This window comes from Numida meleagris, chromosome 6 (genome assembly GCF_002078875.1).
Source record: "Numida meleagris isolate 19003 breed g44 Domestic line chromosome 6, NumMel1.0, whole genome shotgun sequence".
Classification (NCBI taxonomy): Eukaryota; Metazoa; Chordata; class Aves; order Galliformes; family Numididae; genus Numida; species Numida meleagris.
Window position 1 is genome coordinate 39,293,604 of NC_034414.1, and position 16,939 is coordinate 39,310,542.

At 45.9% G+C, this 16,939-nt stretch overlaps 1 protein-coding gene across 1 annotated transcript; it reads right to left on the reverse strand.

Annotated features, from left to right (window-relative positions):
- On the reverse strand, positions 1,652-15,430 carry TMED10 (transmembrane p24 trafficking protein 10). Its single transcript, XM_021402231.1, has 5 exons — positions 15,166-15,430; positions 11,148-11,268; positions 6,728-6,801; positions 2,502-2,628; positions 1,652-2,040 (listed from the first exon to the last, which is right to left on the reverse strand). The coding sequence occupies exons 1-5, from the start codon at positions 15,379-15,381 to the stop codon at positions 1,919-1,921; spliced, it is 660 nt and encodes a 219-aa protein (XP_021257906.1). The 5' UTR covers positions 15,382-15,430; the 3' UTR covers positions 1,652-1,918.

The window sequence follows — 16,939 nt, forward strand, 5'->3', positions numbered from 1 at the left end:
AGAAAAAGGTATCTTTGTATTCTAATAAGGACGGGGAGAGGATATCATAGACAAGACAGGGAAAGCCCCTTGCATGTACTGTCTTTTCAACTTGTATAAAATTAAAAATCAAGAAACCTTAACAGATCTACAGGCTTCAAACTGTAAGACCTAAAGCTACCTTCAAATGACTTGAAATTCAGTCCTGTGGCATCACTGCTGTTCTGCCCTGTAACAGCTTTCAAAAGTGTACAAGGATAGTGTGGATGCAAAGGAAGAAGAGTGTACTTGGATTCTTAATATGGCTTTATTAAAAAAAAAATTAAAATCTATATAAGCACTTGCCAGTAGAACTAACAACTCCAGGATCTTAGCAATGCCAAAGAAGTGACAAAGCACTAACTTGTTTAGATGACTGTAGGTCACCTTTTCACCCTCTTTCCCATAGCCTCACCCTGGACAACTGTTTCCCTTCCTGGTAATAGATCAGATTCAAGTTAGAAATCATGAATGCTTTTTTATTTTTAAAACATGGTAGGCTGGGCCCAGGGCCATGACAACCTCTTCCCAAGCCATTAGGGTCTAGGAACCTGAGACCAGAAAACTGTGCTGCCGAACCATTTGCTCTGAAGGAATGCAGAGGTGGTTTAAGAATTTTAATCACTGCCAAAAAACTGCAGAATGCAAGTCCATGAAATTAACCTGTCTGTTTTTCCTCAGCCTTGCTTATTCAATGTAATTCCATCTGGACAGCTGAGAAACTATGAATGGCTGCTTGCTCTCACTGCGGTACTGCAGAGTAACAGTTCTGTGGAGGGCACAGTTCAGACACCTCTCAGATGTAGCAATAGCATATTCCTACCCTGCACTGCTTTTTAAGTTCATTCATGTCCTTCCAACGACTCCTCTGTCTACCTGCAAAGCAACCCTTGCATCCTCAGACCTTACAGTAGGGTATAGGCCTTTGTGCCTGACAACAGTGACAGCAGCCCACCTTGCTTTGATGTCTCAGAATGAGAATAAACGTTACACTGTTAGATGAGAAAAGTCTCCTGCTCAATTTAAGATCAGCATAACCTGCTCCAATTTGCTCTGTGACTGTACCTGAGGCCTCTTCTTTGCACAAAAGGCCACCAATGACCATGGCTTTCAGAAAAACTGCTGCATCATTTTGGAACAAGAGAGGCAAATCCAACACAAACACATGGAATAAGGATGGGACCAAGGCTGGACAGCCAATTTGAGCAAAGCAAGCTTCTCCTTTCCAAGCTCAAACATATTACCAAGCTCTCCTTCCAAGGCTCTCCCTTCCTCCAGACTGAATCGTCATATGTTTAAGTGCCTTGATCCATCAGCATAAAAACTCCAGCTCCCACACATAGAAACACCAAGGTCCATGACAGGGACCAAACCTTCGACCTTCCTCCAACCTCAGACCCTGCTGGAATGATGAACCTATTGTTTTGCACTCACCTTTATATGCATGAGGCTTAGATCCCAGCTGGTCAAAACAAGGGAATCCCCGACACTGCCCTGGTGCTAGCTGCATGGCACCTAGTGAGCTCAGCAGGATCAAGTGGCTCAGAGTAACACTGCAGTCACAGACACATGGGAGACATCATCAAGCCAAGATTACAAGAGGAGAACAGACAGTACAAGAGCTCGCTGCAGCTGTCATAGAAAAATCATTTTTATTTAATCGCGGCCCCAGGAATCCCCAAACCCATCACAAGCTCCCCCGCCCTTAATATCCAACAGGATTTCTGAAGTCCCCAGTTGCTTCCAATGTTTACGCTCCCCTCCCCTTTTAGGGTTCAAGTTCCTGCAGAACAGCTCCAGTCGGTGGGTGTCATCTGTGAGATGGCCCCGGGGGGACATGGCTATAGGTTCCACCGGTGTCCAGCTAGGGCTGTGAGGAGGGGGAGGAGAACTTATTGCTTTACTCAATCAGTTTCTTGGCCTTGAAGAAACGACGCAGGTAGAATACCTGCCAGGTGGCCAGTCCAATGAGACAACACATGGAGAAAATGCTGAAGTACAGAACCCGGGTGTTTGTCGATTCTGAAACAGACAAAAAAAAACATTGCATGGGAGTTTGATGTCACAAAATTCTCCTTAAAAGGGCAATGTTCCCAGGATTTTCCCCTCCCCACCTCTGAAAAACTTCAAAGCCAAGATGTTGAACAACATAAAAGGCACAGTTACCCAAGCACCAGCAGTACTTGAGAACAAATGCAGAGGGAACAATGAGAGAGACAGTGAGAGGGAAGGAGGTAAAATTATGGTTAAAGGGCACCATTAAATGCTACAGAATAGTTCACATTAGGAATGAAGATAAAAAGAAAAGCTTTCTAGAAGTGAGCCACAAGACTAGGTGACTGCTTCAGAAGAAGAGATATCAGGAAAAGAACAGGCAGAGACCACTATAATTACTTGGTCTCCAAATGCTATCCTTGTAACACATTCAGTGGAAGTGAGCGTCTTAGAGCTCCAGCCCCCTACAGGAACACACTGTCTCTTACCATTCGTGTCCCTCATTTCCTCTTCTCGTTTCTTCATATAGGCAAAGTCATTAACAATGGACTCTGAAAGATCCTCCAGGCGTCTCAGTTCTACTTCTAGAGGCTTCAACTTCTCCACTTTAGCAATCTAGAAAACAGGATAGTCAGGCAGTCACTAAGCCATAAACAAAAGCTCCCACATGAGCTTTTACTGCCAGTTTGAACCACTCCTTCTCACGTACTCCAGATCTAGGGCATCCTTCCCCTTAGGGTAACACCTCTGCGAGCCAGAAACTAGCACTGCATAAAACACTATCGCTTCTCCCACCTGTTCTTTAAAGCACACTTAGGTCTACCCCTCCTACTCAACGGAGGAGCACAGTACGCATACAACCACATTTCTTCCTTATTCGGCCTAAAGTTAGCTTATTCACAGTTTGCTTTTGATGAGTGGGCAGAAGAGCCTGCCACATTGCTAAGCCTCTAGTGAATAGAAGACACAGACCAAGATACAAGTGACTGTCACTTACATATGTGTGCAGTATAGCTATATGTGCACACTGGATATTAGCACTGAGACTCATGTGGCTAAATGTTGCCATGTGTCCCAGAAAGTCAGGGCAGCCTGACTCCTGACAGCTTCGATTACATCCACAGGCACTCGGGGCTTTTGTAGTTTACACTGTTAACCTCAAGGCCAGCAGCACGTGCTCTGAGCAGAGATCACGTAGCCGCAGTGTTCTCCACCAGATGACGCTGTTGGAATATATATGAGATGGGCTCCATTTAAGTCAGTTAAAAAAATTAAAAAAGCTTCCCCTCATAAAAGCTGGTTTTATAGGACATCATTTTTGTGCACATCATGCAAGCTGCAAGTTACAGGCTTGTATCTAAGAGAAAAAATCAACAGGAAATTAAATTAGCACAGTCCACAACAGTATCTATTTGAAGTTGAATGTACAAGCTCGTCTTTGTCGCAGTCACGGCCATCACCTGACTAATCCTTAGGTAAAATCGGTGAGGCAAGCACAGCACTAAGGGAAGCTAAATGCAAATCTTGTCAGTGTTACAAAGTATGTTTTGGATAACTCTGTTTTTTGTGTAGAATTTGTCACTACTTATGAATGCCCCCACCAGGAACGACAGACACCATGTCATGAGGTAACGCAATGCAAGAAAGATGCGCTACAGAAAATGAATGGAGCACATCTGAAATGCTCAGACTGGCTGTTAAGCACTGGTCTCACCACCGTGACTCAGAAATGAGGCCAGTATGGCATCTCACAGTGCCCAGACACTCTCAGGCAGGCAATAGATGGCGCTCAAGGAGCAGGCATCCCAAAACGTTGCTGCTGGAAACAGCCCCAGGCTTCAGAACCAACCTGAAGAGACACTCACGACCAGGATGCTGCTAGCTAATCAGTCACTTCACTGAAGGGTCTTCGCAGAACACGCGGAACTTGGGAAGCAGCAGGCCCTCAAGCAGTCATCTGAGTATTTTCATGCTGAGGTGAGCTGTATATTAAAGTTCTGCCAGCACAGCAGTATCAATTTGGAGTGCGTGTATGAGGAGGGAGTAGGAAATAGTAGGTTAAAATCCTCCTAATCCTCCTGTTTTCAAGTCAAGAGGCTGTACTGTTAAAACTCTGTGGCCTGAATTCATACCTGCTAGCAGAGCTTTGCTAAAGAACCAGCACTAGCAGAAGTATGCCTATGGCCTGGACTCTACTGACAGCTATAGAAGGAGGTCTGCAGCATGCACAAGGCCTCAGGCATCGCTGCTGACAAAGTCATGAATTGACATGGCTCTATTATCTTCCTGGATGGCACTCTTCCATACTCACAGAAGGCTAGAATGGCCCACTGGAAGAAACTCAGGCTTGCGTGCTACATCCTGCATCCCTTCAGCTGCTCTTAATATGTATAGGTAGAAACACTGAGAGTACTGAAATCAGCTATCCAAACTTCCTTGTCACTGGTGCAGCCAATGTGCACAGCTGCTCCAACAGTTTGTAAGAAGCCCCCCAAGCCTTGTGATGGTCAAACACCATCCTGGAAGGCACAAGAACATCTGGGCCAGCAGACCAACTGAGGCAACAATGCCACTGAGCTTCTCAGTGGGGTCACTTAAATATGCAAAGCCTAACTCTTTCCCTAGCATAGAGAGAGACCATAGGCAAGAATCAGCAACAAGTTGCAGACCCGCAAAGGAACCTCAATCCCCAAGCCTTCTTGGTGTTCTCTGAAGAGACCTTTCACTTTTTCCTACCCTCAGTTCTACGTACCCAATGGAGAAAATTATGTTTCTCTACCCGAGATAACTAATGTCTGGCACTGCCGCACAGCAGGTCATTAAGATTTCCTAACCCTAACATTCTCCAAGTTGCTTTGCCTCAAGAATATCTGCAGCTATAAAAACTTACGAAGCCAGACTTGGACACCATCCCTCCTCCCACTGCATATATCCATGCACAAGCAGGACAGTATCTCTGACCCTCAATCAACACTCCGCATCAACTCTTCTTGCAGCAGTTCAGCAAAAGGAACTGGAGAGGAGGACAGATCACTGATGCATTATGGGACATGAACACTATAAGCAAGAGGCCCAAAAAAGACAGCAATTCCATGAGAGAATTCTGGACAGCAGTCCTACCCTGAGACTTTACAACAACCTGTCAAGTTAAAAGGCATGAATACTACAATGGCCTGGGGCAGACAAGGAGAAAAACACACTGCAAAACAGTGTGACTAAACATCAGTAGCAGTTATACAAACACTAGATGAGTTTGAGTCCCTTGCAGACACACTGCTCAACAAGGCTTGAGACAGTCTGTAACCCAAAGGTCCCCACAAATCAAGGATGCTTGCTAGCAATCTCTAGACCTGCAATCAAGTGGGACTGCAAGTCTAAATTCGTCTTTTCTTCGATTTTCCTTGGATCTTTACTTTTGGTATAATTACACTGGAAACAAACGTAACGCATACTTGCTTTTATTCAAAGACAGTTGTAGCAATATAGCCAGCAAGTTGTACTGAGTTGGTCAAAAGAGAACCCTTCTATGTACGGACAATGTTTCTAGCTAACACTACCTTAATGTAACTCAAGAGTATGCTGCAGGGTTGATTTAAAGAGATTCTGCAAATGCAGTCACCAGAATCCTGCCAGTTACACTCTCAGGGGTCACCCTGTAAGATTTCAACATCTTGTAATACCTCAATAGTTGGTCTAGCCAGGCAGCTGGCCCAATGATTGCTTTGCTCTTTCCTGATCCCAAGCGGTTTTTATTATTCATGTAGGATGGGCTCCAACCTTAGATGAACAGCTACTTCATAAAAACAAAAGGATATAAAAACTCCTGCATGGCCATCTGAGAAATTCATTAGTTTTCTAGTTGTTCCTACAGGCAGCCCCCTTTGCTACCAGCTTTCTTCCCTCAGACATCTCCCAGACTGTTTTAAGCTGTAAGCATAGCAATCATTTGCAGGAACTTTTCTCCACTAACAACTCTCATTTTCTCTGGCACAGGCTCTTCTGGTAGCTTATCAACCCCAGATCCCAGCAAGCAAAAAACATAGCAGCAGTCATCAAAATTCAGCATCAGAACCAGCCAGAGACTGTCCCAGCCACAAAGCAATTGCTATTCTGCACAGCTGCTCTAGAGTCTATGAAAACTATGTCCTGCTAAGATGGAAACATTTAGGTTTTTATGCCTGTTCCTAATGTCACACCTTCAAATCAAATACCCATCTCACACCAACTACTACTCTGCCAAATACCTTCATACTGATGCACTGCCAGTTCTTACAAATGGACGAGTACCACTTCAGGGCTGTCAAACCAGTACATCCTACAGCAAGGAAGGCAACTACAGTGACAAAACATCCTGACCTTTAAGAGGATCTGATATTAACCTACAATGTTCTCCAATGCTGGGGCAGGGGACACTGCACATCTCAGTATCTCACTGCTTCTAATACCTATGCCCAGAAGCTGGGTCACACTGTCCTGGCAAAAATATTCACATATTAGGCTCCAGTTCACAGAGCACCAAATGAATTTTAGCTGATGTTTGTCTTTTTTTTTTTTCCTCCTCTAGCACACAAAGCTTTACTAGAACAGTAGGTTGCAGACAAGCTTTCATCACCACTGGGAAAACAGCTTCCCATCATGAGCCCCAGATCTACAAATAGCACCACGTGAGTGCTGGGAAAGGGGAGTTTGAAGAGTAGGCAGCCAAGGGACATACCTCCTCGTAGTTCTTTGCTTCAACTCCATGCTTCATATCCAGAATCACAAGCTGGTCCGGCATCCTCCCTGTTCCTGGAAGCATAATGAAAGGATTCATTGTGTGAAACAGTCAGCCTGCCAGGAAATCACCAGCTCTCCCCAGCGCTGAGAAAGGACTCACAACATCCCGCCCCTCCATGTCTGCAGCTAACTGCGGAGGCAGCACAGTCCAGCCTAAAAATACAGAGACTTCAGAATAAATCCTGGCTGAAGGAGAGCCTCCCAAAGATAATGGGAACAAGCTGTAACCAAAAGTGCTAAGTATGTGTAGGACACAAGTTGCTGTAAAAACTGCAGAGGATTAGAAGAGCAGCAATACCAGCTGCTATGAGACAGCCTGTCTAAAGGCAAGTCACTGTGGGACTGATATTCAGCTGGGAAGCCCACGTTCTTCCTCGCAGGAAGCGAACCAACAACTTATCAAGGTAACAGGTCTGTAAATGATCTTAAACTTAGACAAGAAGGAAGAAAGGTTATTTAATTGAGGAACGTGGCATAGGAGGACTGCTGGCCTTCTCATGCCGCAGCATTGCGGAAATTAAGGCAGTATCTTTCCCTGAAAAGATATTTCGGAAAAGAACTGACGAGCTGTCGAAGATCCACATTGCTAATGCAAACCCCAAGATGTCAGGAGACTTATGAAGGTTGCAGTCAACAGCACAACAGGTTAACTTCTAAGGCTATGGAAGCCTATATCTAATAGCTTTTTTGTTTTTGTTTTTTTTTAAAATGGCTACAAACTATTATATCTGAGGATACTCGTGAGGAAAAAAAAAAAGAGAGAGAGGCTATGCATTTAAGATGCCCTAAAGAATGTAGCACATCAGCTGACCTGAGTATCATATTCCACTATACCACCCACCAAGAAAACGTTTGTACATAACACATTCCCAAATCCCAGCACTTTGAGGTATACAGTTGTCCTCAGGTAGCTGCCAGCATAGCACAATGTTTGAATTCACTCACACTACAAACTTCAGAGCCTTTATGCAGGAGCATGTCCAATACTCACACTGCCTGAGGTGACTGCCAGGTGGACAAGCTCTCAGTTCAAATTCAAAGTACAGGTTACACAGGGTCACTCCAGTGAGAGCTAGGAACATATTCCAGGCCTGCAGTACAGCACCCCTACGTTTTTTCTCTACTCACTAAACAGCTCTTCCAACACCAGTGTGGAATCACCTCCATATCCTACTGCTACCAGCGCATGGAACAATCTCCTAGCAACATGGCAGCTACAAACTACTTCTTAAATTTCCTAAGGGATACTGCAGCCCATAAGTCAAACTCAGCTATATAAGAGTCTAACTGATAAACTAGGATTAGGATGAAACTTTTTGGTTCTCTTATAAAAGGCCAGATACTGCAAAAATAAACTTAAAACCCAGCACTGTTCTTTAACAGACAAATTAACTACAACCACCCAATGCTCCTTTCTCCAGCCAACAAGCTTTGACCACCTACGCCTTATATCAGCATGCCTGGAGACTGGTAGTAGGTAGGGTGGCCAACAGTAGCTGCAGAATAAAATGCAAAGCACACAGTTCAGTGAGAGGTTTTTTAATGTTTAAATTACAGCAACTTGGGTGGACATCTGGAGCTTCCAGGAATAGATGAGAAAGATGAAAAGGCCAGCAAACAGGAGAACAGAACTGGAAGGATTCAGTTGTCAGGCTGGAAGGGAGAGATGCCAGGAGGCAGAAAGAAAGCAGAAGAATGAGCGCTGCTGGGTGCAAAGGGATGGAAAGCAGACATTCTGCATGAGGTTAACATTGTCAGGGGTTGTCCTGGAAAAACCTAAGCTGCTCTTTTAGAAGTGTTCTGAGTATAAGGCACTAGAAGAAGCATCCTTTGAGCTCATCAGATCCTCAGTAACTCCCTGCTCCTCCTGCAGCTGGAGCTCACCAGAGCAGAGCGGATCAGCAGCAAAGGAGGAAGAAACAGTAACTACCAGAGGTCTTGAACTAAACTATCCAGCTGATAGCCACATCTCCCAGTTCAGAGTCTTCAAGAGGCCATCTCAAACAAGCACAGAGCTGTTTCCTGGGAAACTAAGGAAGTTCCTAATTTGCCAAGTCAAAGCATAAACAAGATAGTTGAACTGGATGTCAAAAATGTTTCGCAGAGAAATGGCAGAATAAGTAAGTAATTAAACCCAAGGTTGGGAAACTAAATATTACAAAACGAGCAAAGAATTAAAGATGGAGAGGGCCTCTCTATCCTGGAGTGTAGTGATAGGACAAGGAGTAATGGCTTTAAACTAAAAGAAGGTAGGCTTGGATTCAAGAACCCTAAGATCTCCCACACTCTCATAATATGTACCTTCCACACAGCATCTCCTTCTCACTTCCTCTTCCTTATTTCTGTGGTTAAAGATTGAGAAATCCCAGTTGCTTTGATCCTTCAGGGCCCAACGGCTCCAAGCTTCCTCTACCAACAGTTCTCCTCTTCCAGTACTCCACCAACATCCTCCTTAGCAGGAGCACTAAAAGTCCTGATTGCCTACTTGAAGAAACTATGAAAAAAGAAAACCTTTTGAAGAGAAACATGAAGAGAAAAAGAGATCTCAGTCAGTTGCCTCATTCCCTTGCTTGCATTACAGAGGAACAATGCACTTCTTGCGACATGGCTACTTCTTCCTCATCAACTTAATCAAGTCCTGCACGTGGTCAGGCCTCACGGTGCCACCACACTTACTTCAACATTTTCATGATATCCAACACAGACATGGGAAATCTGGAGATCTCCATCATGCCATATGTATCATTAGCAAGGATTACTGGGCCCCCAGGTCCAGAAAAGAAACTGGTAGCTCAAAGGGACCTAAAGAGAAAGGCTCCCGAAGAGAATCCAGCTGCTGAGTTGAACAGCTCCAGATTTTGGCACTTTGGTCCCCCACTGGTCACCAAGTAGAAGCTGGACTTAGAAATATTTGATCCTCACTGGTGCCAAAAGCTTTAATATAAAATTGCAACAAGACAAGGGAGCCAAGGAACAAACATTTGATAGAATCAAGAGAGCTGTTAAGAAGCTCAGTCTAGGCAAGAAACCACTGGTCACAAGCACTGAAATAAAGAGTTTAAACACAACTAAAGAAAGCCTTTCCCACTTCATTGTGTGATCGCACGGAAGCTAGAAAGGATTTGTTGGACTGTCTGGAGACCTTTCAAACACCCAGGTGTTGGACAGTAAATAGCAGGAGTGACTCTCCCACATGAGTCACTAGCACCTGCATGTCTTGATGCGTTAAAGGAGCATTGAGAAGCCCTACCTTTGCAGTGAAATAAAAGCAGAACCCAGAGCATTTAGAGTCACTGTTTTATCTGTAAAACATGAAAGAAGAGGTGCTACAAGCCAGATGCCTCTTAATAAAGAAGACAGCCTTCTGTTTCTGAAAAGTTCTCTTCAGCTTGCAAACTATTTGCATATTATACATGGAGCAGAACAGCAAAACAGATGCTGCATTTCAAGAGATACGAGGAATGCTGCTAGCGACTACTCTGTAAAGCACTTCAAGATCTTCTAGGACAAGACATGGGAGAAGTGGTCCCAGGGAGCAGAACTCTGACAGTGACTGTGAAAAGATGCAAGCACCTACAAACTTGCACATGCTTACTCACAGCAAATGAGACTGGAGCCTATGTCAGCTGCTTTCACAGCACATCTGTCCAGAAGTTGAGCCCAGCCGCTCAAAGCAGAACATGCGTCACGCTCAAAGGAAACGAGCCTCAGTGCTTGTTAGGCAACCATCCCTGCAGCACAAAGGCAATATTGACGTCCTGCTCATTTCCTCTTCCCTTTACTGACCGCTTAGCAGTTATGGGTGCAAACTAAGGCCATGCTCTTTTGTACACACACAGGAACTCCAGAAAACAGTTGCTAGCCTCACAGGACTGCTTTGAAGTACACATTCTATCGAGATCGCATTCCACCAAAGGAGGGGAGTGGGTCGACAGGAGAGAAAAACTACGTCCTGGAGATCAGGGTATTCTGCTTTGTCCTTGCTTGGCTGCAGGATGGCAAAAACCATAAAAAGAGCAAGAGAGGTGTGTTTTGCTCCCTGATACCGCCATTCATTGCAACTGTGGTAACTTGTGGAGGAGGAACACACAATTCCCCTTTCTTCTGCCTGTTACAGAAGAAACCTGAACACTCTAAACAGCAGCCACAGAGGAATACTTAACTTCCAAATGCAACACAGACAGCAGATATTCTGCACCACGGAGAATACACACAAAGTCCTGAAACGTAGCTTTAAAAGTCTAAATGTTCTGCAGACTACAGTTGGAATCACTTTACACATACCACTAATCCAAACATCTACACATCTACACAAACTTCATCAGAAGGTGAAGGCAGCCAATGGTCCTTTCACTTACCCACAGGAAGCTTGCTCTCAAAGCAGGCCTCAAACATGTCATAGTCTTCAGTGGTGAAGGCAAACTTGCCCTTAGTGGCATCCTCTTTAGCATACAGGATGTGCCCCGCTGAGTCAGTTATCTGTAAGAGAGATAACAAGGGTAAGGAATGCAGTGTTTCACTGCCACACGCTCACGCTGTTGAATTTAGGCAGCTTTAGAAGTAAGAGAGTTCTCCTAGCCTCCCTTTTGGATCAGATACTTTGCTTTTTACAGTTTTCCTCCTTCCTGGCAACTACATCAAATCCTCTCCTACTCATCCTCACTGAGCTGACAAAGTCAGAGTGCCTCTCAGGCAATTACTGACTCTCAGATTAAAACAAATATACAAAACAAAACAGACAGAAAGAAAAAGAAACGGAACAAAAAAAGAAAACCAACCCTAAACTGAAAACCACACTAATTTCTTTTCTTCCTATAACATCTGAATACAGACTACATTTAGGAACTCTAGATGTATGAAGTGTCAATTACTGCCTTCTTTTACAAGCAAAATTTATAAATTCCCACAGTAACAAATACAGAGAAGCCTTATGGGACAAAAAAGACTAATTCCCCACAAGATGAGATGGAGAAGGGCACATCTATTTCTCTAGAAATGAATGATCAGTGCTACCCTGAGTTACGCACTGTCTGGGTGCCAAAATCCATAAAAGTGGCCACTTCAGAGGACAATTCAGACTCCACAGACAGAATAATGACTGCTTTGCACCACATCTATGAAACTACTAAGAATAGGTAAAAACAGTAGGTCTACAAAAATGCTTCAACCAAGAGTAAAAAAAGACACACACTACATGACATGGGCTTGAGAATTATTGTGCTCAATTAAAAGTTGAAAATTAAAATCAGTCAAAATACATTGACCAAGGAGTGGGGTGAAAAAAATGAAGGTATTACAAAACTGTGTGAAAATCAACTGCATGTTTTCCACTGGAATGTATCCCAGTTTCCCTCAATAGATATGTTTGAAAAGCTTGCAAGTAATTTCAAAAGTAGAGAAGACAGAGGTACACAAAGCATTTTGTGTACTAAGAAGTTAGGTTGGACATACTCCTTTCCTCCACCTTAAACAGAAAAACAACCACGCAATCTTGTTTCCCCATTAAAAAAAAAAAAAGAAAGAAAGAAAGAAAGAAAAAACAACACACAGAAAGGCTATATACCTAACATGATTTTAAGGAAACACTCCTGTTTTCCTATCTGAGCACCTAATTAACTCCACAGAGGATACCACTGAGGCCTACCACCTACCAAGGATTTGGAGTCTTCAGATGGATAATGAGAGCTGCTACACTAGACAAGAAAAATAATAACAAATATAAACCCTCATGCCTTGAGGCATAAGACAGTAGGAAAAAACGTCCTTTACATACAGATTATTCCATAATTGTCTGTTACAGGTTTTGTTGTAGCTTCCCCTGCACCTTGTGCTATTTGTCAGCTTCTGAGAACAACACAGAGCACTGCTGTGGTGTAGCACTGCAGTTTCTTTCCAGAGCTCTACCCGTACTCAAGCAGCATGCAGATACACATCCACTCAGCACAGGCAGCCGCAGACAGCTGTGCTGCTGTTCTCCCCGCAACCGGACACAGGCCATCTCCTATTTGGAAGCCACCAAACTACTGGAAGCATTTAGCTCAAGTGAGCAGGTTCTGCTGCAACGCAGGACTGCCTGCATTTAGCCATAGCAAAAGAGCTTGGATTTTGGTCACTGTAACACACGCCGTTCAGCAGCATAGTCCTGATTAACCAAGATATTGATGGTACATCTGGGCTGATATTGTATCATCTGCACACTGGGTTCTCAGTCCAAAGAAATGGTGACAAGGACACAGTAAAAGAAAGCTTTCAAATGACCCCATTATATTGCTCCCTTGGGGCTTTCTATGGAACAGAGCTAATCTTTAGCTAGAGGATATTGTGCAGCTTGATCAGTTTCTGTCCTTTATAGGTCTAGCAGCAGCCTGCTCATAAACAGGATTTCACAGTCAAAGCTCTGCTATCTGCTTCCATCGATACTGAATGCTGTTACCCAAATCAGCCAAATGCCCATTCAGCTGGGCGTGCGGGGGTGGGAGAAGCTGCTAATAGCCCAGCCAGAACACTTGAGGGGGAGAGGCTGACCTGAAAAGGATTGTTCATGATATTAAAACGTTATTTACAGTAACACAACCCTCCACAGACAGGACATTGTTCGCCCTTGACAAACAGCCCAGCAATTCCCCAAGCCACCAGTCCCAACAATGGGACTGACGCACGTGACTGGGCCCGAGCGAGACGTCAGCCACCCATGGGCCTCCCTCCTGGAGCCAGCTGGCAGATTGCGCAGATTCCTCCCAAACAGAGGGTGCCACTGTTAGTGTTGGAGCATCACAAACACAAAGCTCAGCCCGTGGACAGGAACCATACCGAGCACAGCCAAAATTAACTACCAGCCTCCTACGCTCCGTGGCCAATCCAGGGACTGCAGCCAGCTGTCCAGCGTGGGGGAAGCGAGACCACCTGCGGGTATAATACCCAGAACAAAACTTCCCATAGAAAAAGACACAAAGGAAAAGCAGGATGCACCTAGCCCAGAGGCTGCAGCACTTCCAGCAGGCCATGTGCTGGGTAGCCATCACATACCTGAGCCATAAGAAGGGGAGCAGGAATAGCAGGGACTCTTATTTCTCCTTTGTAGCTTTTTGGACTAGTAGGGACATTTACTTATTTTATATCAAATGGATTTTAGAATTCCTTCTGTGAGCACTCCTATTTGGATACCTGCTTCAGCAGCAAAGCCAGACCCCAGCATGGGATTCCCTGCCTCACCACCTGCCAAGATCTCTTTCAAAAAGGCAAGGTTTGGAAGAGATGGAGCCACAGCAGGACAAAAGGCAATGAGGGTGCCTGACAAGAGATGGGCAGGAATATGCCACTTGGGCTGAAAGACACGCACCTTAGCAGACAAATATTAGAGCAAGATTGTAAAGCATTACAGCTGTATGTCTGTCTATACACAGGCAAATTTCCTCTTACAAATGAAGTAAGATAGCAGAAAAAAATATATATACATTTAAAAAAAAAAAAAAAAAAGGCTCCTAAAGCAGCTTGCTCTGTCCATAATCAAGCACAGCAGCCAACCTCACAACGCATCCAAGCATCTGAGTGCAGCACTAGAGAGGCAGCCTGATTTCAGCAGCTCTCCCATTCTCACCATGTAACACTCCCATTTCTGGGCCCTGAGCAGACCACCTTGTCACCAAATGCTGTGCACTAACTTCTGAAGGCTTTTGGAGCTTTGACAAAGATGAAAGACAGACAGAAAATTGTTAACAACCAATGACGGAACAGCAGGCCTTACACAGCTAGCTGAGAAATCTGAAGAAACACAGATTGTAGGCAGAAAATACTCAAGTTATGTTTCAATAACTACCTGCCACATCGACAGGAATATTCTCAACTCTGCTCACCCTTCCCCTACACTGTATAAAGGTACTTTAGGCTGTACCCTGATGCCTCCTTCTGCTGTGCCACTGGTGGCAAGCCGGAGTACGTCACTAAGCCCCGTGAGCCACCAGGATAAGCTCAACACAGCCAGACAGGAGGCGTTCCAGACCCCCTCCCTGCTGCTCCCTGCCCACGCCGCACACCACGAGGCAGCTCCGCGAAAGCCACGTCACTGCGGCCCTTCCCTCCCCCCGGTGCCAATCAGGGCCGGCCCAGCAAGGCCTAGCGCAGCGCACAGCCCCGCGGGCCGCCCCGCACCACGGCCCGTCCCGTCCCGGGCCCCGCTCTCCCCGCGCCGCCGCCCCGGGAGCAGGCCCACGCGTGGAGCGCTGTCCGGACGCGGCCTCCCCGCCGCCCCGCACCGGTCTGTCAGCGCAGCGCGGCCCGACCCGGTGGAGCGGCGCGGGGCGGGGCCTCCACGCCGCCCTCCGCCCGCTCGGCCCGCCCGCCCCCGGCCCGCTCCTCCGGGCGTCACCGCGCCCGCACCTTGAGGTTGGCGGAGGGGCCGGTGGAGGAGCCCGGCGGGGCGCCGATCTCGTACTCGCCCGTGACCAGCGTGTCGCGGTGGATCTCCTCCCGCAGGCACTTCCGCGCCTTGCCGGGCAGCTGGAAGGAGATGGGCCGCGCCGGGCCCGCCAGCAGCAGCAGCGCCAGCAACGGGGCCAGCCTGAGGCGGGGGCGGCCGGGCGGCGGCAGAGGCATGGCGGCGGCTCCGGGTGCGACGGGCCGGCCTCCGCCACACGTGACCGCGCCTCCTGCGTCACGGCGGAGGCGCGCGGCGCGGGGCGGGGCGGGGCCCGGCGGCCGTTGGCGTTCGAATCTGATCCGCGCGCGTCCCCTGAGGCGCTGCGGGCGCTGGGGTGAGCCGCCGCTGGTCGGGCCCGCGCCCCGTCAGCGTCGGTATGGGGCCCGTGGCACGAGCGGTTCCGTGTCCAAGTACATCTCTTACCTGCGGGTTGTGAGGAATTCGAGGAATTATCAAAAAATGCTTTCAGATACAGAGGTGCGCTCTAAGGATACACGCACGCGAACTCACAGGGCTTTCCTTGCAGCTGGATGCCTCCCAGGTCTCTCACTAGAAGATGCACTTGCTTTCTAATTATACACATACATATTCTAAATTCCTGAGTAATTTCTCCATCTTCTTCAGCCAAGAAAAATTTGTTGTATCAGATGTCTCCCTTCTTTGGATCTGCACCGTGAAAATACCATATGATGGTGACAGAGGCATGCTAGTGTTTTTGAGCAAATAAAATTATGATGGTTTTCAAATGACTTGGAAGCTTTTTTCCTCCCTCTCCAGCATATGCTCAGTTCTACTCTTTTATTATTTTGGTGGCATATACTTCAAGCATTTTACTTTTTAGGAATGTAGTGCTACATAATTCACCAGCTGCACTACACCAGAGCCACACAGCTCTGGGCTGCTGCTTCCCTCCTTCCTCAGCATCCCGCTGGCACCTTGCTCTCCCACAGGGGAGTGAAGAGACAAAAGGCCAAACACAAGTTTGAGGAATGTCAGGGTTTGGGCTATAACCTTTCCATCCCATCCTCTTTTTATTTCTATGGCCTTTGCTGTGTGCTGCAGAGTAACTTGCCTCAATGCAGGAAGAAGGAAGATTTCCTAAATATGTGGTTACGATGAAGACACCTGTGGTCAGCTCCTGGAGTTGGCTGCAAATGTTTGGGTGTGTTGAGATGCAAGGAAGGGTGGGAAGAAAGAAATGAATAGTTACATTGCTAGATATTAAACAAACAAAACTCTTTAATTTCTATTAGCTTGACTAAAGAAAAAATACAATTTTATTTTTTACTTCTGTATCCTAAATGTCACTCTTCCTCTCTCTTTGAGCAGAATTTGTCTTTAGCGACAAGTGGTAATCAAGAACGGCTGCAAATTTCAATCTTAAGAGGCTTAAACCAGTAGACTTCATGCCTCAATGTTCACCTGTAGATCAAGATAAGCCAAGCCTTGCCCACAGCATTTTAAAGAACAGCTCTGTGCTCTTGCATCCATAGGCTCCTGTTTACTGAGACAGTATGATGAAGCCCCTCCATATGAGGGAGTGGAACTTAAGCCCTGCCGTGCAGTAATAGTGGTAGCAAACAGAACCTTCATGAGTAAAAGCCTCTCTTAACCTTCATTTAAACGATATTTTAGGGAAACACAATTTTCCTTACTGTAGCATATATCTTTTATGTGAAAATCAGCTGTGCTCAAATATTCAGTCCATTACTTTATGATTTAAAATGGGATTTC